At 42.1% G+C, this 26,200-nt stretch overlaps 1 protein-coding gene across 3 annotated transcripts in view; it reads right to left on the reverse strand.

Moving 5' to 3' along the window:
• snx29 (sorting nexin 29) overlaps positions 1–26,200 on the reverse strand; it is a 556,462-nt gene that overhangs the window by 398,029 nt on the left and 132,233 nt on the right. For 2 of the 3 annotated variants that reach the window (XM_078418306.1, XM_078418305.1), the window contains one exon: positions 9,693–9,778. The exons of the other annotated variant lie outside the window; for it this stretch is intronic. In XM_078418306.1, coding sequence (XP_078274432.1) covers positions 9,693–9,778 — 86 coding nt within the window. The remainder of the gene's footprint in view (positions 1–9,692; positions 9,779–26,200) is intronic. 3 annotated transcript variants of the gene reach the window in all.

Raw genomic sequence — 26,200 nt, forward strand, 5'->3', positions numbered from 1 at the left:
GGCTTCGACATGCTAGTGAGGCCATGGGGACTGAGCACGCAATGCAAGCCAGGTCTGGCACAAAGCATTCCACGAGTAACACTAATGAGTCAGGACCATAGCAAGCACATTTGGAGAATTGAAGAGAGGGGGAAGAATTGACAGAGGAAAACCGACTAAATTGAAATTCAATTAAAATTGGGTGCTTTTCTATCTCTTAGAACTGTTGTCCATGTGCAGAAAGGATCCAACAAATTAAATTCGTCTTTTTCCAGATCAGTGAAATTGATCTATATTTAAAAATGAGCACAACATTTACAAATACTTTTGCCCTTAATTATCAGCCTTAATTCTGCACTGGGTTTAATGGACAAATAATGTTCAAATACAGCAAATTCTTTAAAATGTGGTTTATGTGAAATAAACTGTGCTATGGTACAAATTAAGCAAAAGGTCACAGAAATACAAAATAAATCTTAATCCCTGAACCTGTGACCATATCAGTTTCCCCCAGGTGATCAAATTTCCTCCCATGTCCCAAAGACATGCAGGTTTGTCAATTAATTAGCTGGATTTGGATTAATTAACTGAAAATTACCCACTGTAGAAATGGGTGGCAGGAGAATAATGAAGCTTGAGCTGGGACTCGGCATAGATTCAATGGGTGGAACGGTCTCCTTATATGCCATTGGAAAATATGAGAAATATCGGCTTCATTTCCCTGAAACGACATATATATTCAGCTAGAATACAATCTGACACTATATTACTTTTTAAAGACTAAGACTAAATATTCTTCAAAAATATCAGCAATTCAGGAAATGTCACCAACAGGGTACTGCCATTATGGTTTTTTAAATGAGAAATGAAGAAATTCCACATTAGTAGAAAAGAACACAGAGAACATGGCCTGTTGCAATATGCTGTTAATCTTTGTAGGAAAGAACTGCAGATGCTGGTTTAAATCAAACATGGACACAAAATGCTGGAGTAACTCAGCGGGACAGGCAGCATCTCTGGAGAGAAGGATGACGTTTCGGGTGGAGACCCTTCTTCAGACTGATGGCGTTTTGGGTGGAGACCCATCTTCGGACTGATCAGTCTGAAGAAGGGTCTCGACCCGAAACGTCACCCATTCCTTTTCTCCAGAGATGCTACCTGTCCTGCTGAGTTACTCCAGCATTTTGTGTCTATCTTTGCTGTTAATCTTTCTTTTGTTAGTTGGAGTTTGAAGGAGCTACTAAAACATCAAATCTCTTCTAACAAAATGGAAACAGTTTCATTGTACACTGTTAGTTGTGGCAGTTCCTTAGTGTATCAACTAAGCTAACATTTCATAAATGCCAATCTTAAAATGGCCATTGGTACTCAAGGGGCAGAACTCATTCAGCGGACATGCCTGAAATGCTTGTTAAAATGAATTTTATAGCGCTGACAAACATCAACTATTATTTTGCACATCTGAAATCACATTTATATTTTCACGCTGCATCTATTCACCCCAGAGCCATGAAGTTACTGGTTATAAAATGGAGCAAATTACCTTACATCATAGGTGTGATACCACAGCTGAGTAATCATTTGGCTCCAGTGGAACATCTGCTAAACCACAACCTGACAGTGCAGTACATTGCAGGAGGTAAAGCCAAATTGCCACTAAGAGAGTTTTGAACTTTAATATTTTGATGCGCTGTCATCACATCAATATTTCTAATATGAAAAAGCATTAAACAACATTGGCTATAAATGCCTCAGCAACAAAAGTGACATTTTTGATAATAAATACACTAAAACTATTCCCGACAACCATTTAGGATGTAGATTTATCAAATTGTACATTTACCACTGAGTCAATATATGTTTTTAAGTATCAAAATATTCTCAAAGTATACACAATAGCAAATTGTGATTGATTTATTCTTGCAATTTGTTGCTTCCTAGTTTTTCGATTTATTTTCTGTTTAATCCATGTATTTTAGTTGAAGACTTTACAATAACAATAAATGATATTGAGTGTAGGAAAATAACTGCGAATGCTGGTACAAATCGAAGGTATCACAAAATGCTGGAGTAACTCAGCAGGTCAGGCAGCATCTAGGAGAGAGGGGATGGGTGACGTTTCGGGTCGAGACCCTTCTTCAATATAAATGATATTGAACTACTCTTGTAGATAAACTGTTAAAACAGTATGATTTTGACCTTCAATATTTAGACCTTTTGATGAACGAACCACTATTGTTGTATCCTGTAGGCACAATGAGGCACAATGGGCCACATTGCTATTATAACTGATCTAATTTAAATGAAAACATTTTCAATGCATTAAAACCAAAATGACTCCTAATTTCTGCACAAATTGAATCACTTGTGGCAATAGTTTTGTACAATAATGACTTATAGAATCATAGAACTACATAGCGTGCAAGAGGTCCTGCAGCCCAACCTGTCCATGCTGACCAAATAGCCACGGTGAAATGGTCCCAATTGCCTGTGCCTGGCCCTGATTCCACCAAACCTTTCCAATGCATGTACCTGTCCGAGAGTCCAGTGGGGACTCCCCTCAAACAGGTGAGTGGCAAGAGATTGGGTTTGGGGTGGAGGGGGAGGGCAAGGCGTGTGAAAGCAATTAGCTGGAGCGAATAGCCACAGTCAAGAAGAGATTGGGTCTGTGGAAGCAGCATTCTCTCTCAATAACGGGGAATATTTTGGTCATCAGATGCGAGGTGCTCTCGGGGCTGCTGTGCTTGGCGCAAGTGTGGCCCGTTCCCCCAACTCCTCTGCCTCAGCGATTACCCGGGCCGTCATCCAGTTAATCTGGGGTTCAAAGATGGAGCAGATTTGACGCATCACGATGCACATGTCGATGGACAACGGGGGGCAAAAGCCAGCTCAACGTCGCCCTCATCCCGATGGTCACCTTTGTGTGTGGCTGCATCAGGCTGTGCGTAGAACCACAGCACGTGTGCATGAAGGGTCACTGCCTGCTGAGGTTCCACCCATCCCCGGTGTTGCAAAGGATGGGCCTAGTTCCAATGCCGTGCAATGTCCTAGTCAGCTGGACATTGCCGCACCGTCTATCCTTCATGGAAAGGTTCTTCCAGGCCAATACCTATGACCATAATTCCATCAGACAGTGATTAGCACGGAACATCTTACAGGCACTGCAGGACAAGGATTCAATGTATCCTGTGGTGTGGTTCCTTGAGCAGACTGCCCAGCTTGTCTGGTGAAATGCCTGATCACCAGAACTCTCCAAACAAGCACCAAGACCTGGCTTAGCCGTTGGTGAGAGGGGCCCTACCAGTCAGATCCTTCCTGCACCATTGGAATTTTGGTACCATTGCAAACTGCCCTCCGGAAGGCAACCACGGAGCCGAGATGGATGCTCGCCTCTTCGTCGAGTGTGGATTTATGAAGAGAATCTAGAGAATGATGCAAGGGCCCTTGCCATAGTTTATCCCGAGCAGCACAGTAACAGAGGACTCTCTGATTTACGGACTGTTCCCAGGAACACATTCAGAGTGTTGCTGGAAGATCATTAACTCGGTGAAAGACGCACTTTGGTCTGCCCGAAACTTGTTGATTTCCCAGCAGAATGAGATGTTCGTCAGGGAATGTTGCCCATTGGCCATTTTAGACTGCAGGAGTACGTGCTGAGGAACTCGCTGAAGCTTGGTGGAGCCAATGCCAAGGTTCTAAAGGGGTGGACCACAATCCTAGGTCCTTCCGCAACAGGATCCTTGGAGGCAGGGTCTGGTGGAGACATTCCTCAAGCAAGGGAAGGGATATCAACCTAGGGGGGCCACATGAGTGGCAAGGGTGCTTGGTAAAAGGATAGTTTGTGAACACTACCGAATGTAACACTAATGAATGTATAAATGCTGAGAATGTTGGAAGAGTTTTTGGACAGTTCTTGTTTTGTATATCTACATACTAAAACTCTTGTTTGTTTGTTTATTTGTTCCTGAACTACAGCCAAAACGGTACATGATAGCGTAACAATTTTAGGCCCACCTTACTCACCACTGTCCATTAGGTGCTAATGGAAAACGTTTCAATGAAATCGGTGTTATATTTTTTAAGTTATTCACATTTTAAAGTTTAAATCTATCTCCTATGGAGGGAGGGGGGTGGAGGGAGGGGGGAGGAGGGAGAATAAGGGGAGTTAAGGGGGATGGAGTGGGGGGGTAGGGGAAGGGGGAGTGGGAGGGTAGAGGGAGGGAGAGGGGAGGGGGGATGTGGGGGGAGAGGGGAGAAGGGCAGGAGAAGGTGCTGCACCAATGCAGGAGAGGTTTGGGCCCAACGGATCCACTTGGTCTAGTATTTAATATTATTCTGAATAAAGTTTATTTTGGGGTAAAAACTGATGTTTTCTTGGAAGGTAGGTGTGAACACCACTGAATATGGCACTGTTGAATGTTTAGACACTGAGAGGTATGAAGTGTTTTTGTTTTGTATATATTTTATATTCTGAATAAAATTTATTTTTGAAATATAAATGTCTTTTAAATGTCTTAATTCTACCCGCTACAAATTTCACTGGCAGCTCGTTCATGTATGAAAAAGTTGCCCCTCAGGTCCCTTTTAAATCATTCCCACTGACATTAAATCTGTGCCCTCAAACCAGGTTCATTTAAGGTTGGGTTAATTTTAACTCATAAGTATTGTAATTAGAAATATCATAGGAGTCACAGAATGAAGTGCCCTTGACGAGTTAAAGGAAAATGCACAAAATGTGGAAACTAAGTTATTTTTTAAAAGTCAAATAATTTAAATTTTAATAACTATTGAATTTTATGTTATTTTGAAGGAAAGACTTTCAACACTTGTGAAATAGCTTTTCCAGTTCCAGATGTGTTGGTTAGCGGCAACAACCACTTAGCATGGTTAAAGACCATGGAGGCTAAAGGACTCAGGGACACCTTCAACCTCTTACTTCTGGGGTGTGAGGTTCTACCTGCTTCAAAAAGGCATCTATCATATCAGTGCCCAAGAGGAACACGATGACTTGCCTCAATAACTTATATCCAGTTGCACTTACACCCACCATAACAAAGTGCTTTGAGTGGTTGGTTATGGAATGAATCATCTCCTGCCTCAGAAGTTATCTGGACCTGCTTCAATTCACCCATCGCCAGAGCAGGTCAATAGCAGATGCTATCTCACTGGCTCTCCACTCTGCCCTGAACCATCTGGATAGCAGGAACACAGACAGCAGGATGCTATTCATCAACGAGTGCTCAGCCTTCCACGTTATCATCCCTTCCAAATTCATCACCGAGCTTCAAGATCTGAGTCTCCCTTTCCAACTGGATCCTTGACTTCCTCATTTGCAAACCATGGATCGGTGACAACATCTCCTTCACTCCTCACTTCAAGCAGCATGCTTAGTGTCCAACTCTACTCTGTTACACCCATCACTGTGTGGCCAAGCACAGCTCCAATGCCAGCGACATCACTGTTGTTGGTGATGAATCTGCATGTAGAAGTTCAGAAAACCCGGTTGAGTGGTGCTGCAACAATCTCTCACTCAATGTCAACAAAATCAAGGAAGTAATGACTGAGCTCAGAAACGAAGAAGTCAGGATGACCCTCTCTGGATCCAGCACGTAGATATAGTCACAAAGAAGGCGCATCAGTACCTCTACTTTCTGAGAGGTTAAAAAGATTCAGCATTTCATCGAATACTCTGACAATCATCTGATGATGCAGTATGGAAAGTATTCTGACTGCTTGCATCATGGCCTGCTATGGAAATTGAAACCTACAGGCTGCAGTAGGCGGTGGTCTCAGGCTGCTCATCATGGCATAGCCCTCCCAATCATTGAGAGCATCTACATGACGCGCTGGCTCAAACAGGTGGCATCAATCATCAAGCAACTCCATCATCTGGGCCATCTTCTCACTGCAGGAGGCTACAGAAGCCTGATGTCCCACACCACCAGAGTCTGGAACAGCTACTTTCCTAAAACTATCAGGTTCTCGAAATGAGCTGCGCTATCCTAATTGTACTTCAGCAGCAAAACACAATGGACTGGATTCCCTTGATCCGTTGTCAGTAGATATGGCCTCTTCTCTACCATGGACTTGTTTTGTAAATATGTATTTTCGTACTAATGTCTTTTTTTCTATTGTCATTGCGTCAGATTTGAATAATTTATGTGCTAATTATGTTTTGTGGGTTTATGTGCCTGTGATGCTGTTGCAAGCACGATTGTCAGTGTACCTGTACTTCACCATATTTGTGGGGAGAATAGACTTCACTTGTCACCTGTCTCTCTTCACACTTTACTATAATCTACTTGAACAAGGCTTAACATTTTTAATGTGTGGGAAGGAACTACAGATGCTGGTTTACACTGAATGTTTATTGAAGTTTTTTTCACATTAAGAATAAATGTAAATAAATGTCCCTACCAAATATGGTCAGTTACGTCCAAAATGTTGGTGGGTCTATGTCTAAAATGAAGATCAGCGCACTAATTAAGACTGGTTTTATTTATGAAATGGAACGATTACCAAGGGTAGAATAAGTACATTAAATCTACCAAAATTTGATAACGTTGTATGCGTAGGAAGGAAGTGCAGGTGCTGGTTTAAACCAAAGATAGACACAAAATGCTGGAGTAACTCAGCGGGACAGGCAGCATCTCTGGAGAGAAGGAATGGGTGTCGTTTTGGGTCAAGACCCTTCTTCAGACTGAGGCTCAGTCCGAAGAAGAGTCTCAACCCGAAACGTCACCCATTTCTTCTCTCCAGAGATGCTGCCTCTCCCTCTGAGTTACTCCAGCATTTTGTGTCTAGTAATGTTGCATGCCACTTGAAACAAGTACCTTAATTCCACAAGGAACATGCTTATGAAGTACAGGAATCAAAACAAGAAAAGTTTGGGCAGAACACCAATGAAGAGATGGAGAGAACAAATGTGGGGTTAAAACAATCAAAGCACTGAAGAAAAAGAAATAGGAGACAGCATGTGTGACAATTAATGCAAAAGTCCCAATCAAGTAGCTCAGTCTGCAAATGAACAAACAATGATTAAAAGGGATAGCTCAATCTGTGAAAGAAGAAACAGGGCTAGTAATGAATAAAACATAAAATGCATTATTGTAACAGCAAGGTGTAAGATAACTCGGGAAACTGTTAGTGATCATATAAGATCCAAGAAGAAAAATCAAGAGGGGGAGATGGGGAGAGATTGAGACAGAGAAAGAGAGACAGAGAGAGTGAGAGTGAGACGGAGATAGTTAAAAAGAGATAGAAAAGGTGTAAGAAAAGGAGAGGTATAAAATGTGAAGCCAGAGGAAGGTTGGAAAGAGGCAGGGGAAGGGGAAAGGGGGCTGGGATAATGGAAGAAATGGGGGTGCACTCAGGTAGAGCACAGGTAAGAGAGGGGGGACTAAAAGGGGAAAAGGGAGGTTGGGTGTTACCCAAAATTGGAAAATTCAATGTTCATACCATTAGGTTGCAAACTACAAATATGAGATGCTGTTCCTCCAGTTTGTGTATAGCCTCGCTCTGGCAATGGAGGAGATACGGACAGAAAGGTCAATATAAGAACGGAAAGGGAAGTTAAAATGCTTTGCCACCAGGAGATCCAGTAGGCCTAGGCAGACCGAGTGCATGTTCAGCAAAACGGTCGCCTAGTCTACACTTTGTTTCGCCAATGTAGAGGAGGCCACATTGTGAGCACCGAATGCAGTAGATGAGGTTAAAGGAGGTGCATGGGAACCTCTGTCTCACCTGGCATGTATGTGAGGGAGGAGGTAAAGAAGTGAGCCAAGTTGTGTGGGGTTGGGTGGGGGGGGGGTTGGTGGTCTCTGTGGAAAGCAGAAGGTGGTGGAAATGTTGAAGAAGGATGCATTGAATGCAGAGGCTGGTGAGGCGAAAGGCAAGGCCCTGGGAAACTCTATCCTTGTCCCATCATGGGAGAAGGGAAGCAAGAGCAGAACTGCGCGACACAGAGGAGATAAGGGTGTGAGATCCATTTACAACACAATGGGGGAAGCCAGGTTTACCGAAGAACGAGGACATTTCGAATGTCGTAGAATGGATATCACTTGTGCCAGCTTCCGGATTTAACTCAGTGTTTCTAAATATCAGAAGTTGCTACATTTTTAAAATTAGAATATCAGCAGAGGCCGACGATTTCACGATTATACCAACAAATTCCAGGTTACATTCTATTTCAGCTGAAGCTATTGCACAAATTTTTTAACAAAGTCCAACCTATTATTTTATCATCTCTGAGACAAACATTTATGTGGAAATATATAGGTATCAGTAACTCTTAAAAAATTCTTATGCGCATCATTTATTCCATCCATTGGTTACATTTCTTAAAATATCAAATTAAAATTTGTCAAAATTGTTGGTGGACTAAACATATTTGGAAAGCTCAATGTTGAATCCTCTATTTACATAATGCAGAAATGCAGCTCATGCCTCTTCCCCACCCCAGATTCTTGATTATATATGCTGCTTCTTGTACCGTCCAATAATAACTGGCTCGAAGGGCCGAATGGCCTCCTCCTGCACCTATTTTCTATGTTTCTGTTTTCTATAACACCCTTCTAAATGATGGGAAGATCTAAATGATGACCACATCAGTGACCTGGCGAGAGGTCTATCCACTTGTGAATTTTCCCCATTAATGTCAGACAATTAACAAAGGAAATTTATTTCATACCCTACTGAATTTACAACATCATCTCTTCAACAGCACTAAGATGGCTAACTGCCATATCATTAACACCTCATTCCAGCTGCTACTGAAACACTCACATGTGTCTCTGTCACAATCGTACTCCAATTTCCTACACTTTCTTTGTTGGCCATCTATTTCCTCATCTAGCTGTACCACCAACATCTTGCCTTGCACTACATCACTCCCCGGCATCACCGACTTGTTTGATTCCCCAATTTAATATACACATCCTTGCACGGACATCATCTTGTTGCATCTCCTAACCTTCTGTATCACTGTAACCCTCAGCAGTGAAAGAATTATCCCATATTCCAAGATGCCATTTGTCCTATACTGTTTTATCAGTATGAATCCAAATACTCTGGAAATCCTTCATGAAACTCCTTAGCCTCTTCCCTTCACTATCCTTCTCTAAGATCCTCCTTAAGATAAACAAGAATGTGCATGATCACAATTTTTCTCTCAGGATTATTTTCAAACTATTCTTCGGAATATATTAAAAAACCTATCCCATACTAACTAAATGTTCTTTTAAATAGAAATAGGCTTATGTTCTAAATATGAGATGAGGTGACACACCAAGACTCTTCAATAGTATTTTAAAATCCTTTAGTTGCTCATGATTGCATTAAGTTACTTGCCCATTGATGAAAATATATGTTATCCAAGAAATGTCATAAATATTTCACAATGATTATATTTTTTGAAATACAGAGTCTTTCAGATAAATCGCATTTAAGAAGCTATTCCCCCATTATGAAATGTACTCAAACTCACTGCATTATTTATTAATTATTCATCACTTAGTATGTCCAGAAGACAAAAGCAATCATGGTTTTTCATGTCAATTAAGGCAACTGAATTACTTTTCAGTACATTAGTATGAGAGAAATTGCCTACTTACCCTTAAGGGATAGCTTGATAAGATACTGCGTAAGCAGGCCTTACTGTACATTACAATAATTACATTCAGACTTTCTCCATTGACTGATGGCCATAACCTTACCATCGTTCAACTGGCTTCCTTCACGCTTCAGCATTTGGACAGCTCCGACATACTTCTTCAGCTGCACCTTCAACACTTCGTTTTCCCTGCAAGATCCAAATCAGACCTTAAGTTTATCAAAATGATGTGTTAAATGAAGAAAGATTACACAGTAGGTTGTAAGAATAATGATGGAGTATATTTTCCAAGTACAAGATTAGTTGCTTCAACAAAAATTTCACAAAGATATTTCCAATATAGTTTTAATATATTTGATTCACAAATTAACAACGCAATTCTTATGACCGTGTTGTTTTACCAAATGATACAATAAATATACAATTAGTATTAAACAAATAACATGACAGAAATGTACAGCCACAGCATGGTCACCAGAGTTATCAGATATAATGTTAAATAACATTCACTATTTTTCCTCTCAAAGGGACTTAATGTGATCATTGATCAAACCGAAACCAGTTTTCCTGATGTTCTGCCAAAACAACCATCAGCAATAGGTCATTTATCTCATTGCAGTGGCGGTCAAGATAGTGCATATAACACAAAGTTCCTTTTTAAAACAGTTAAAGCAGACTTTTATGATTGTTTCTGCAATTATCTATCCAGTCCAGCACTGAGAAAGCCCCGAGTTCCAGCTCCGAAAGTCTCCTGTCACTCATCGCTGTTTCAAATGAACTCTCGGAACTATTGATCTTTATTAGATCCATCGCTCCCGGCACAGCAGTGAGTAATAGTAATAACAAAACATGGAAGTGTGGCCATCGGGGGTTGGGGGGAGGTGGCTCAAAGTGCAGTTGAAATCTCGGGGATCCCTCCCCACCAATCACTCAACAAAACAGTTGAAGAGCTTTGAGCAAGGCTGCTCTTTAAAAGGGACATCAGGGACTGCTGTGTGTTTTGTTTCACGGAAACATTGCTCACCTGTGACTCATCTGACTTTACTACTCTACCCAAGGGTCTCTCCATTTATCATTTGTACCATTCCGAATCCTTAGGCAAGGGGAGAGGAGGTGCCCTCTGCCTTTTGATCAATGCTTCATGCTGCAGTGATGTGATGGTCTGAGCACAATTCTGGTATTCTGAAATATCTGTTCATGAAATGCTCTCCCTGTTATCTACTAAGGGAAATCATCTATCTTATCAGTGTTCATCAGACCACCCCAAGCCAATCTTAAGATGGCACTGAGCAAATTATACTCTTTGGAACCAGCACATCTTGATGCCCTGTTCATCATTGCTGGAAATTTCAATCATGCTGACTTCAGAAACATACTCCACAAATACCATCAGCATGTCGAAGGCAGACACAAAAAGCTGGAGTAACTCAGCGGGACAGGCAGCATCTCTGGATAGAAGGAGTTTCAGCTCGAGACCCTTCTTCGGACCAGCATGTTTCCTGCCGCATACAGGGTGTCAACACTCTTGACCACCACAACACCACTATCAGGTATACCTATGGCTCAACAATGCCAGTCTGATCATCTCTCAATGTTGGGCCTGTCGGATCATTGAAGCCTGAGGCACCAATGAAACAAGTAATGTGGCAGTGGACTGAGGAGGTCAAGGTCTACTTCAGGATTTCCTTGAGTGGTGGACTGGAACATGTTCAAGACCACTACATCCAGCCTGAACGAGTGTACCTCAATATCCTCTGGTTTCATCACGAAATACATCGACGAGTGCGTTCCTACAAATACATTTAAAGTCTATCCTAACCAGAAACATTGGAAAAACAGGAAGATTCACTCTCTCCTAAAGTCCACCTAAACAACTTTCAAGAACACTGATTCTGGACTGTAACAGAAGGCCATGATCTCTGCAAGGCTATCAGGGATGCAAAGAGTGAACCCCCAAATAAACTGAAGGTGACCTGAATACCATCACAGGCAAGGAATTGAAATCAGGAGTGGTCTCTGTTAATGATGCAACTCCACCAGATTTGCTCTGCGGCTTTTACGTTTGTTTTGAACATTTCCTCCTCCCAACAATATTGCCCCACAGGTTGTGTGCTCAGTCCTCTACTCTCCTCCCTCAACATCGATGATTGTGCAGCCACATACAACGCCAGCCATTCCTTAAGTTTGCCGATGATGCTACTGTTGTCAGCCGGATCTACCATACATTAATTACGGAGAGGTTGGACAGATGTTATGGAGGTTGGAAAAGACATTATGGGCCAAAAGGTGTATTTCTGGGCTTTCTGTCTGTTCATAGACACTATGAAAACATAAGATCCTTAATAACTACATTACTATCAAAATATTTCTGTTATTAATCATCAAGACTTTGGAAAATTGATAAAAGATGATCAAAGAAAGTTTTATGGAACATGGCACGGTGGTGCAGCGGTAGAATTGCTGCCTTGCAGTGAATGCAGTGCCGGAGATCCTGACTACGGGCGCTGTCTGTACGGAGTTTGTACGTTCTCCCTGTGACCCGCGTGGGTTTTCTCCGAGATCTTCAGTTTCCTCCCACACTCCAAAGATGTACAGGTTTATACGTTAATTGGCTTGGTAAATGTAAAATCGTCCCTAGTGTGTGTAAGATCGTGTTAATAAGCGGGAATCACAGGTCGGCGTGGACCCGGTGGGCCCAAGGGCCTGTTTCCGCACTGTATCTCTAAACTAAACTAAAAACTAATTCTTAAACCGTGATCTCTTGTGAAACACAAATTTTGGGAAGGCCCAAGGCAACTGAATGTACGGATGGTGTTGACAGTATGATTAAAATTGGACCTGTGCCAGTGAATGGCATTGGAGGACTGACTGTACTTATCTCAAAGGCGTACATGTAGGATTGCAGGAACCTCACATTTATGTGACTAGAGGTTGCAATGATAAGGAGGTATGAGGCTCTGGAAGGACCTGAAAACAAGAGGAATTTTAAAATGTAAGAAATATTGATCCTTAATGGGTTATGAGTTAGGGAGATTAGGTAGATGTTAAGAAATAAATAACAAAGTCTTTCTTGAACCCATAATAATGCAGCATGTGAGACATCAGGTGGTCGGTCGAGCACTGGAATTTTCTAATGTAGATTTCATTAAAGCAGATACTGATTTCAAAGCACTTGGACTTTGTTCTTGAATGGCTGATATGAGGTATGCGTGATGAAGCTCTTGTGTAAAAATTATTCAACAGCCTTGTATTTATAACAGAGTAAATTAGTTGAGCTTGACAAATTATTATGTGATGATGGAACCTACCACATGTCATGGGAAGCATTAAGGTATGAAATTAATTTCTGTTTGTGATAAATTGGTGATAATTCACAGAGGACAGTGTGGTGAGTTCATTATTCACTGGGAATGACGACAAATCTCATATCTAATTTCAATACCATGTTGTGTTCCCCAAACCGCCTTTTTTATTGATGCTTTTACATTTTAACGTGGATTGGAACAGTTAGAGCAAAAACAAGGACTTGTGTTTATCTCGTACTCATAATTATTTCAGAAGCACTTCACAGCTGATAAAATATTTAACTATGTGTGGTTACTGTTTATGAAAGTGATTTCCGTCAGTTTGCACAACACCAAATGCACATTCAAGATTCAGATTAGTTTATTGCCATACACGCCAGCGTGCAATGTAATTCCTTGTTCACATGAAACCCAAGGAGTAAACATGCGGTAATGAATGATTTACGACAAGTGCAAATTGTGCAATCTGAAGTTGTGCTAAAAAACCTCAAGTACAATAATGGGATAACCAAATGAGGAAGAGTTGACAGCAAGAGTATGTAGCAGCACCTCCAGCTAGGTAGTGTGAAAAAGATCATTGGTTCAGGAATATTAACGATCATAAGGGATAAGAAGAGAATTAGGCCATTCGGCCCATCGTCTATTCCGCCAGTCAATCATGGCTGATTTATCTCTCCCTCCTAACCCCATTCGCCTGCCTTCTCCCCACAACCCCTGACACCCGTACTAATCAAGAATCTATCTATCTCTGCCTTAAAAATGCCCATTCACTTAGCCTTCACAACCTTCTGTGGCAAAGAAATCCACAGATTCACAACCATCTGACTAAAGAAATTCCTCCTCATCTCCTTCCTGAAGGAACGTCCTTTAATTCTGAGGCTATGACCTCTAGTCCTAGACTCTCCCACTTATGGAAATATCCTCCCCACATTCACTCTATCCCACTTATGGAAACATCCTCCCCACATACTATTCGGTATGTTTCAATGAGGTACCTCCTCATTCTTCTAAACTCTAGCGAGTACAGGCTCAGTCCCATCAAAAGCTCATCATATGTTAAACCACTCATTCCTGGGATCATTCTTGTAAACCTCCTCTGGACCCTCTCCAGAGCCAGCATATCCTTCCTCAGATATGGTGCCCAAAATTGCTCACAATATTCCAAATGCTGCCTGAGCAGTGCCTTATCAAGCCACAGCATTACATACCTGTTTTTGTATTCTAGCCCTCTTGAAATAAATGCTAGCATTGAGTTTGCCTTCTTTACAATATTCTGTTGCGTTGCTGCAAGTAAGAATTTCACTGTTCTATCTGGGACATATGAAAATAAAACAATCATGACGAGCTGTGCTTAGCCACGGTCATGGGTGTAAAGAGAGCAGGGCAGGGCATTAACTTATCTTCTCCAATTTATCTTATCTTCTCCAATTTATAACTGATGACTGTCAAGTTTGCAAACCCCTGTATAATTTGCTGACTCAGAATACACTGAAAATCACTGAAATGTGAGACTGGAGGATGACAAATGTGCCTCTTTTCAAGAAGGGTTGCAGGGAAAATGCTGGGAACTATAGGCCGGTGACCTTAACATCTGTAGTTGGAAAGTTACTAGAGAGTATTCTGAGGGGTAGGATACACAGGAATTTGGATGGGCAAGGGTTGATATGGGATAATCAGCATGGTTTTTTACGTGGGAGGTCGTGTCTCACAAATCTAATTGATTTTTTTGAAGACGTGACCAAAAGGTTGATGAAGGCAGAGCTGTAGATGTTGTGCACATGGATTTCAGTAGACATTCGACAAGGTTCCGCATGGTAGACTGCTCTGGAAGGTTAGATCGCATGGGATCCAGGGAGAGATAACTGAATGGATAGCAAATTGGCTCCATGGAAGGAAACAGAGGGTGATGGTGGAAGGTTGCTTCTTGGACTGGAGGCCTGTGACTAGTGGTGTGCCCCAGAGATCGGTGCTGGGCCCGTTACTGTTTGTCATCGACATCAATGATTTGGATGAGAACATACAGGGCAAGATTAGCAAGTTTACTGATGACACAAAAGTGAGTGGTTTTGCAGACAGTGAAGATGGTTATGAATGATTGCAGCAGGATCTGGATCGATTGGCCAGGTGGGCGGAGGAATGGTTGATGGAATTTAATACAGAGAAGTGTGAGGTGTTGCATTTTGGCAAGTCTAACAAGGGCAGGACCGACACAGTAAATGGTAGGCCTCTGGGTAGTGTTGTAGAGCAGAGGGATCTAGGAGTACAGGTGCATGGTTCCTTGAAGGTTGAGTCGCAGGTAGATAAGGTGGTCAAAAAGGCTTTTGGCACATTGGCCTTCAGCAGTCAGAGTATTGAGTATAGAAGTTGGGAGGTCATGCTGCAGTTGTATAAGACTTTGGTGAGACCGTATTTAGATTCAGTTCTGTTCAGTTCTGGGCACGTTATAAGGAAAGATATTGTCAAGCTTGAAAAGGTTCAGAAAAGATTTACGAGGATATTGCCAGGACTAGAGGGTGTGAGCTATAGGGAGAGGTTGAGTATGATGCAACTCTATTCCTTGGAGCGCAGGAGGATGAGGGGTGATCTTATAGAGGTATACAAAATCTTGAGAGGAATAGATCGGGTAGATGCACAGAATCTCTTGCCCAGAGTAGGGGAATCGAGGACCACATGACATAGGTTCAAGGTGAAGGGGAAAAGATTTAATAGGAATCCGAGGGTTAACTTTTTCACACAAAGGGTGGTGGGTGTATGGAACAAGCTGCCAGAGGTGGTGGTTGAGGCTGGGACTATCTCATCATTTAAGAAACAGTTAGACAGGTACATGGATAGGACAGGTTTGGAGGGATATGGAGCAAGCACAGGCAAGTGGGACTACTGCAGCTGGGACATTGTTGGCCTGTATGGGCAAGTAGAGCCGAAGGACCTGTTTCCACACTGTATTACTCAATGACTCTATGAAGCTGTTGTGGGGAATTTTGAAAATTGTAAGGAAGAAGAGTAGGTCATAGTATGGTTAACCCTAGAGTTCACATACTGAGGAGCATGATGGGAAAATGGCCAACAATGTAGTCAGAATAGCAATGATGCCTTATGTACTGAGCATCTCCAGCAAACCCTGTTTATATTTCAGATTTCCAGTTTTATGATTTCCATAAGTCAAATTGTATGACTCGCTACAGGTACCACTGAAGGAATTCACTGTTTATAAAGGATAAATTCATATTTAAAAAGCAGCCTGTGTAGGAAGGAACTGCAGATGTTGGTTTAAATCAAAGATAGACACAAAAAGCTGGAGTAACTCAGCGGGACAGGCAGCATCTCTGGAGAGAAGGAATGGGTGATGTTTCGGGTCTCTCCAGAGATGCTGCCTGTCCTGCTGAGTTACGCCAGCTTCATTTGTCTATCTTGAAAAAGCAGGTCACTCAATTCTCATATTGTCCTGGAGATCCTTAAATATGGGGGATGAAGTGCCACAATTGGCCTGATGCATGGATGTGTGTTGGTCAGGTCACTGGGTAAAATTCTTGGATTTCTTCTAATTCTTCCATGGGGTCTTTTATGCCTTACTAAGTGGTCAACGGTACTTCAGTCTGAGACAAATTTCCCGGGTTCCCTCTAACAATTCAGGTACTGACAGTAATACTAACAGGGATAAGATGACAAGGGGAAACACCGCAAAGTTCAGACATTGGTCGAATTTAAACAGCCTCTCACAATGCCTTGAGGACATAAAATGTTGGATGGCACAGAACTTCCTCCAATTAAATGAGAGCAAGTCTGAGATCATCCTATTCGGCCCACCCGACTCCATCAAATTGATAACAGGCAGTCTTGGAAGTCTATCCTGCCTAGTCAAACCGCATGTCAAAAACCTCGGCATGATATTTGACTCTGCATTAAAATTTGATAAGCAAGTCAATGCTGTGGTAAAAGCCAGCTTCTTCCAACTTCGAACCATAGCTAAAATCAAACCTTTCCTCCAATTCGACGACACAGAAAAAATCATTCACGCTTTCATTTCCTCCCGCCTAGACTACTGCAACTCCCTATACACTGGGATCAGCCAATCTTCCCTGTCCCGCCTGCAACTGGTCCAAAACGCCGCAGCGAGACTCCTGACGGGTACCCGTAAAAGGGACCACATCACCCCGATTCTGGCCTCTCTCCACTGGCTCCCTGTACGGTACAGAATCAACTTCAAGCTCCTCCTATTCACGTATAAAGCCCTAAATGGACACTCCCCCCCCTACATCAAAAATCTTCTAACCCCCCTCTCTAACTCCAGGTCCCTCAGGTCGGCCGACTTGGGGCTACTCACTATCCCGCGGTCTAGGCTTAAGCTCAGGGGTGACCGCGCTTTTGCGGTTGCAGCTCCTAGACTGTGGAACAGCATCCCTCTCCCCATCAGAACTGCCCCCTCCATCAACTCCTTTAAGTCCAGGCTCAAAACCTATTTCTACTCCCTAGCGTTTGAGGCTCATTGAGGAGGCGCTGTGAACTGTTTGCGTGCTACTGTATGTTTCTTTTTTTATTTCCCATTGGAACCTAATCAGATGTACAGCACTTTGGTCAACGTGGGTTGTTTTTAAATGTGCTATACAAATAAAATTGACTTGACTTGACTTGACTTTTTTAAACTTAAACAGAGGTGCAGCCTGTAGAGTCACTGCCTCACGGCGCCAGGGTCTTGGGTCCAAACCCGATCTCAAGGGCTGTTTGTGAGGAGTTTGCACATTCTCCCTGAGACCACAGAGGTTTCCTGCAGTTACACTGGTCCCCCCTCCACAAACCAAAAACATGTGGCTTTGATGATCAATTGGCCACTGTAAATTGCCCCTAATGTGTAGATGAGTGAAAGAATCCAAACAGAATTGTTGAAAATGAGGGGAGAATTAATATAGGATTGATATAAATGAGTGGTGGTTGGTTGTCTCAGACTTGGTGGACTGAAGAATCTGTTTCTGTACTGATTGTATGATTCTTTTACTCAATTTATTAACAGTACAGACAATAAGTTTATCAAAGCTAATTGAATGGTTATCAATGGAATCCTATAACTCACCCAGTACTGCTAACTTTAAGATTTAATAGTCAGCCACATTTCTTGTCACCAAGGGACAACTTTTAGTGGAAATTCAACTAGTGCTCCTTTGCTTTAGGGTCCTGTCGTGATGAAAACGCTTTCCAACGATTTATTTAAAAAAAATAGAAACTCTTTCTTAGATTCTCAATGATTGTGTCCCAAAGCAATATTTGATCATATTAAAGCAGGTAAGATTTTAGTTTTATTTGAACTCCCTTAATGTTACTAAAACTGTGTAATTCTGATGTTAAACATGGTCGGCATTCAAAATGCAAATTATAATGATTGCAAAAAACAAGTTCAAATTAAATCAACTCCATTTAAAACAAATATTGCACCAAGCTTCAGCCTTCAGTGTACTTCTGCCCTGAAAGATAAAGGATGCTGAATACATAAAAGGTCAGGATCCCTTCTTGCCCAGAAACCACAACAATAACCCAAATACATTATGCATTACCTTCACTGGCCAAAGGTATGTTAACCATTGAAGCCTAAGCTTTGAAAATAATTCAATTCATTTCAAGGCCACTGGTACTGCAATCATAATTATTCAAGGCACATCATTTCCCCATATTTCTGTCTGCCAACTGAACCAGTTTACAAACGATATATTATAACCACAGCTGTGGCGCAATTTTATTCCAGACATCACAATTGAGAATCTGATTGATTCCATATTGTCCACTGTAGAATATTATAATATGCAACCCTTTAATAATTTTTCTTCAAGTTATTAAACACTTAATAAATATTCAACATTAGGAGGTACACAGACACTGCTTATATTATTGATTTATCTATGATGTTAAATAAAATTAAAAAGATAATGACTGCTGTTGTAATAAGCAGTTATTATTAATATAACATATAACATATAACAACTACAGCATGGAAACAGGCCTGTCCGGCCCTACCAGTCCACGCCGACCATTCTCCCTGACCTAGTCTCATCTACCTGCACTCAGACCATAACCCTCCAATCCCCTCCTATCCATATACCTATCCAATTTACTCTTAAATAATAAAATCGAGCCAGCCTCCACCACTTCCTCCGGAAGCCCATTCCATACAGCCACAACCCTCTGAGTAAAGAAGTTCCCCCTCATGTTACCCCTAAACCTTTGTCCCTCAATTCTGAAGCTATGTCCCCTTGTTGGAATCTTCCCCACTCTCAAAGGGAAAAGCCTACCCACGTCAACTCTGTCCGTCCCTCTCAAAATTTTAAAAACCTCTATCAAGTCCCCCCTCAACCTTCTACGCTGCAAAGAATAAAGACCCAACCTGTTCAACCTCTCTCTGTAGCCTAAGTGCTGAAACCCAGGCAACATTCTAGTAAATCTCCTCTGTACCCTCTCCATTTTGTCGACATCCTTCCTATAATTTGGCGACCAGAACTGCACACCATACTCCAGATTCGGCCTCACCAATGCCCTGTACAATTTTAACATTACATCCCAACTTCTATACTCGATGCTCTGATTTATAAAGGCAAGCATACCAAACGCCTTCTTCACCACCCTATCCACATGAGATTCCACCTTCAGGGAACAATGCACAGTTATTCCCAGATCCCTCTGTTCCACTGCATTCCTCAATTCCCTACCATTTACCCTGTACGTCCTATTTTGATTTGTCCTACCAAAATGCAGCACCTCACACTTATCAGCATTAAACTCCATCTGCCATCTTTCAGCCCACCCTTCCAAAAGGCCCAAGTCTCTCTGTAGACTTTGAAAATCTACCTCACTATCAACTACTCCACCTATCTTAGTATCATCTGCATATTCACTAATCCAATTTGCCACACCATCATCCAGATCATTAATGTAAATGACAAACAACAGTGGACCCAACACAGATCCTTGGGGCACTCCACTAGACACTGGCCTCCAACCTGACATACAATTGTCAACCGTTACCCTCTGGTATCTCCCATTCAGCCATTGTTGAATCCATCTTGCAACCTCACTATTAATACCCAACGATTTAACCTTCTTAATCAACCTTCCATGTGGAACCTTGTCAAATGCCTTACTGAAGTCCATATAGACAACATCCACAGCCTTGCCCTTATCAATTTCCCTGGTAACCTCTTCAAAAAATTCAAGAAGATTAGTCAAACATGACCTTCCAGGCACAAATCCATGTTGACTGTTTCTAATCAGGCCTTGATTATCCAAATAATTATATATATTGTCCCTAAGTATCTTTTCCATTAATTTTCCCACCACAGACGTCAAACTAATAGGTCTATAATTGCTAGGTTTACTTTTAGAACCTTTTTTAAACAAAGGCACAACATGCGCAATGCGCCAATCTTCCGGCACCATCCCTGTTTCTAATGACGTTTGAAATATTTCCGTCATAGCCCCTGCTATTTCTGCACTAACTTCCCTCAATGTCCTAGGGAATATCCTATCAGGACCTGGAGACTTATCCACTTTTATATTCTTCAAAAGTGTCCGTACCTCCTCTTCTTTAATCCTCCTAATTTCCATCACTACTCTACTTGTTTCGCTTACCTCACATTTTGCACTGACAATTTACAAAGTGATTGTCAGTGTATGCCACAAGAATACAATTTTGCAACATTCACGCAGTATAAAGAGCTATTTAGATTTTTCAGCTCATTATGGTACGAGTACGCATAATTAGAAAATAAAGTAAGTTTTCCATTTCCAGCACGATCAAAATCAAGCAGCCCCAGGCCACATTTCACAAGACCCAAGCAAATCTGTGCTTCAAACGACTCAATTTCATACTAACTGTCGCAGGGGGGTTTAAATTCCAAATAGCAAACCTCTTTGTGGCTGGCCTGTGCTGTATTGCAAATTACTGCAAAATCACAACCACTCTTATGCTGTTCATTTATAACAAAGAGGAAATGGGAAGCATTTGTCTAAGATCATTATTCACAGGATCCGCACAGTCAGAAGAGCAGAAAAAAACGCCTTACTCGGTGTACACTGAACTCAGAGCATAATCACCCAGGAGGAAAAAAATAACCAACTGCACTACCCAACCATGCTGAATAGAAAAAATTATGATACGTCAAAAAATAAAAACATGAATTAAATAAATATCAGGATGAATTAGCGGAACAACTTCCTTTTGATGCCCCAACCCTCTCTGCAGCCAGTTATCTGCCAATTCAATTCACTGCAGGTGATACCAGAGTACAAGTTACATTTCAGCCCATGAAAGCAGACAAGCTCACTTCTGTCATTCTGAAGTGTTCATTGCCAGCACCTCCCTGTTAGAGTGAAGGGTAAGGCTGGCACGATGAGCAAATCCTGGAAGATGAGGGATATTAAGGCAATGGTCAGGAAAAAAACAGGTATACGGGCAGCTGGGATAAAGAGAATCCCTTGTTGAGTATTTAACATTGAGATTATGGAAGCTGAGCAATTAGGGAAATTCGTGACTCCTTTGAGTTGAACTCTACTGGACCATATTCAAGGAATCTGCAGCCAACCCGGACAAATATGCCTCTGCTGCCACAGACTTTATTAGGAAGTGTGTAGAGAACTGTGTACCAAAGAAGATGATAGGCATATTCCCCAACTAGAAACCCTGTAGGAACTGCGATGTCCACTCCCAGGTAAAGTCCAAGGCTGCAGCATTCAACTCAAACAATCCCAAGAGGTACAAGAAATCTATCTATAACCTTTGCAGAGCCATTAAGAATGTCAAGAGGGAATACCAGACGAAGCTGAAGTCTCGAGAGAATGACAGAGACATCCGTGGATTGTGGCAAGGCTTGCGTGCTATAACGAAGCTATAAAGCGGGCAGGCAGTTTGTCTGGCAACGATGGGTCCCTCCCCGATGAACTCAATGCATTCTATGCCCATTTTGAACAGAAGATCGGTGGTGGAATGCCACCTGCTCTGCCAGTCTCAGGTGTGCCTGAACCAAAGTTATGTGGCGGACACAAGATCAGCCTTCCTGAAAGTGAATCTGATGGAGTCCCTGACCGTGTCCCCAGGACCTGGATGGACCAACTGGCAAAGGTTTTCACAGGCATCTTTCACCTCTCACTCCCATTCTGAGGTCCCGACCGGCTTCAAAAAAGCCCAATATCAACCCGGTGTCAAAAATAAAGTAAGGTATACTGTCCAGTGGTTCTGACATCCACTATCATGAAGTACTTCGAGAGACTGGTGATGGCACACATTAACTTCAGCCTCTAGGCCAGCCTCGATCCACTTACCATCGCAACAGGCACCATCTCCCTGGACCTCACGTTTGGAACACCTACACAATAAGGATGCCTAGCTCTGCCATCAACATCATAATCCCATCCAAATTCATCTTAAATCGGCAAGACCAAGGAATCAGCTGCCGCTGCATCCTCAACTTTTTGACTCACGGACCTCAATCAGTGAGAATAGGTAATAACACCTCCCTCACAATAATTCTCAACATCACTGACCCACAGCAATGTGTTCTGTCCCCCACTATACTCCCTACAGATTCACAACCGTACGGACAAATTCAACTCTAATACAAACAACAAGTTTGCAGACAACACCAGCGTGGTGGGCTGACTTACAAACAATGATGAGACCGTGTACAGAGAGAACTTAGTGACATGGTGCCAGGGCAATAACCTTCCTCTCAATATAAGTGAGACAAAGAAGCTAGATATTGACTTCAGGAAGCATGGTGGAGCACATGCTGCAATCAGCATCAATGGTGCAGAAGTGGAAATGGTTGTGAGCTTCAAGTTCTCTGGTGTTAATATTACCAATGACCTCGCGTGGACCAACGATATTGATGCGACAGCCAAGAAGACACATCAATGCTTCTACTTCCCAAGGAGACTGAGGAAATTCGGCATGTCTCCAGTAACCCTTAAAAACTTTTACAGATGCACCACGGATGCACCATGCTGTCAGGTTGCATCTCAGCTTGGTTTGGGAACAGCACTGCTCAAAACTGCAAGAAATTGCAGAGCGTTGTAGATGTAGCCCAGTTCATCACACAGACCAAACTTCCCACCGTTGACTCCATCTACACTTCAGGCTGCCTCTGAAAAGCAGCCAACATTATCAAAGATATAATAAAAAGGAACCGCAAATGCTAGTTTATACTAAAAAAAAGATACAAACTGCTGGAGTGAATCAGCGGGTTGGCCGGGCATCTCTGGGGAACATGGTTAAGTGACGTGCTTGTGGGCCCTTCTTCAGCCTAAAATATTATCAAAATCTTGTCCCATTCTGGTCATTCCTTCTCCCTATTCCCACCAGGCAGAAAATACAGAAGCTTGAATGAGCGCACAACCAGACTCAGAAAAAGCTTCTTCACCTCTTTTATCAGTCTTCTGAACAGTCCTTCCATCAGCTAGGGTGCTGTCCGATTCACCTCTACCCCATTGAAGACATTGGACTTTGTCTTTGGAACTGATGTGCCACAATGCTGAGAACTATATTCTGCATTTGCATCTTCCCCTTTGCTTTGTGTATTGTGCCTTAGTTTGACTTGACTATGTTTACATATAGTATATCTGAATCTGAGTGAAAAAGGGTCTCGACCCGAAACATCGCTATTCCTTTTCTCCAGAGATACTGTCTGACCCGGTGAATTACTCCAGCTTTGTGTGTCTACCTTCTGTTTAAACCAGCATCTGCAGTTCATGCCAACACAGTATTTCTGATTTATTTGGCTAGCATGCAAAACAAAGCTTTTCACTGTGCATGTGACAATAATAAACCTGAACCTGATTAATAGTGATGAAATGGAACAAGTCCACAGTACAAAAAAAGAGATGCTGGCAACGCTAAAGCATATTAAGATGAAGTATCTCAGCTGTAAGGACATTGTGGGAAGCTAGAGAAGAAATTGATGGTACCCTGGCAGAGAGATTTGCATCGTCTTTAGGCCACAGGTGAGATGCCAGAAAACTGAAGGATGGCTAATATTGTGCCTTTATTTAAGTAGGCCTGCAAAGAGAAAACTGAGAACTATAAGTAGATGAGGCTAACATCAGTGGTGAGAAAGCTACTGGAAGGGATTCTGATGGACAGGGTCCCTTGCTTTCAGAAAGGCAAGGATTGATTTGGGATAGTCAGTACAGTTTTGCACATTTGGGTCTCACAAATTTGATTACATTTTTTTTAAGTTGGCAAAGAAGATTGACAAATGCAAAGCAGTGCATGTTGTCTACATGGACTTTAATAAAAGGCCTTTTATAAAATTCTATATGGGTTCTAGGATAAGCTTGTCAATCAATCAAGCCACTGAATACAGGAATTGTACATCATGTTGCATCCAAATATATATTTATGAATTCAGTCCAACGTTTTAAAAAGATATATTGACTATATTTGTAATTTATTTTGCAATATATCTGAAGAAACACTGGTAATGATTTCCTTTGTTTTATCCTCTCCTCTCATTAAATACTGACTTACTGGGAAGAACTCACACTGGGACAACTGGTAGAGTCGCTGCGAACAGTATCAGAGACCCAGGTTTGATCCTGACCTCGGGTGCTGTCTGTGTGGAGTTTGCAAGATATCCCTGTGACTGCATGGGTTTTCTCTGGCTGGTCCAGTTTCCTCCCGCATCCCAAAGACGTGCAGGTTTGTATTTTAATTGTCCTCTGTAAATCGCTGTTAGTGTGTCGGGAGTGGATGAGAAAGTGAGATAACTTTGTACTGGTGTGAAAGGGTGACTGATGGTCGGCACAGATTTGGATGGGTCAAAGGGCCTAGTTCCAATTAACTAATTTCAATTAAGTGCTGCTCTCTGAGCCAAGTGCACAGACGGCAAGTGTTATCACTCTGAACCTTGCCTGCATTTCCCAGGACAGTATTTGGAGCAGAAAAATATGTGTTTCAACTGTACACGTCATTGGTGAGACCCCACGTGGAGTATTGTGTGCAGTTCTGGTCACCCAGCTATAGGAATAGGAAAGACTGGAACGTCTTTCCCCTGGACTACATGGTTGAGGGCTGACCTCACAGAGTGGTACATAAAATCATGAGGGGCAGAGATAAGGTGGATGGTTGCAGCATTGGGCAATCTAAAACTAGTGAGCACAGCTTAACCAGGGAGAGACTTGAAAGGGATTGGAGGGCCAACATTTTCTACAGAAGGCGGTGGATGTATGGAACAAGGGGCTAGAATACGCTGTTGAGGCAAATACATTTACAATGTTGAAAATATATTTGGATGGGTGCATAGAATTAAAAAAATTGAGATATATGGGCCAACTGCTGGCAAATGGGACCAGCTCCGATAAACATCTTGGTTTTCATGGGCAAGTTGAGCCGAAGAACCATTTTCCAGCCGTACAACTCTATGACTTTATCACTTCCACAGCAGGACTAAGCACATCTCTAGCCAAAAAATTTCAGTACAGTCAAAATAATGGCATTACTTCAAAATGTGGAAAATTACCCAGCTGTTTCCTATCCACAAAAAAACAGCCAACTAATTGCTCTGCAATTAATCAATTCTCAAACATCAGCAAAGTCATAAAAACAGCACTTAGATACTAATATGCTGCTCACTGACAGCCGGACCTCATCATAGATTTGATTTACAGTGCCCTCCATAATGTTTGGCACAAAGGCCCATCATTTATTTATTTGCCTCTGTACTCCACAATTTGAGATTCCTCAGTCTTCTCAGGAAAAAGAGCCGCTGGTGGGCCTTCTTTCTTATTGTGTTCGTGTGCAGTGTCCAGGAAAGGTCCTCAGTGATGTGCACACCGAGGAACTTAAAGCTGCTGACCCTTTCAACCTCAGCATCACCGATGTGGATGGGGAGGTGTCCACTCCCCCGCTGTTTCCTGTAGTCCACGATGAAACCAAAATGCATAAAAATGGCCTTTATTAAAATCTGACAATGTACACTTTAACCACATGTGATTTTTTTCTATTACAAATCGCAAATTGTGGAGTACAGAGGCAAATAAATAAATGATGGGTCTTTGTCCCAAACATTATGGAGGGCACTGTAAATATGAACTGAATGTTTGAGTTGAGATGAGAAGCAGTTGACCAGGTGTGGCATCAATAAGTCCTGGAAAAACTGAAGGCCATTGGCATATTTTATATATGGTTAAATGGCTTTGATCACTGGAGGTCAATGAAACTTGCATGACACATTACTGCACAACTATCACAAGGGAAGAACGCATGGCTGATGGGCAGGTGACCCAAAACTACCTGATTGTTTGTGGCCTCCTCCACTGACAGGGTGAGGCCAAA

The sequence above is a fragment of the Rhinoraja longicauda genome, chromosome 21, assembly GCF_053455715.1.
Source record: "Rhinoraja longicauda isolate Sanriku21f chromosome 21, sRhiLon1.1, whole genome shotgun sequence".
NCBI lineage: Eukaryota > Metazoa > Chordata > Chondrichthyes > Rajiformes > Arhynchobatidae > Rhinoraja > Rhinoraja longicauda.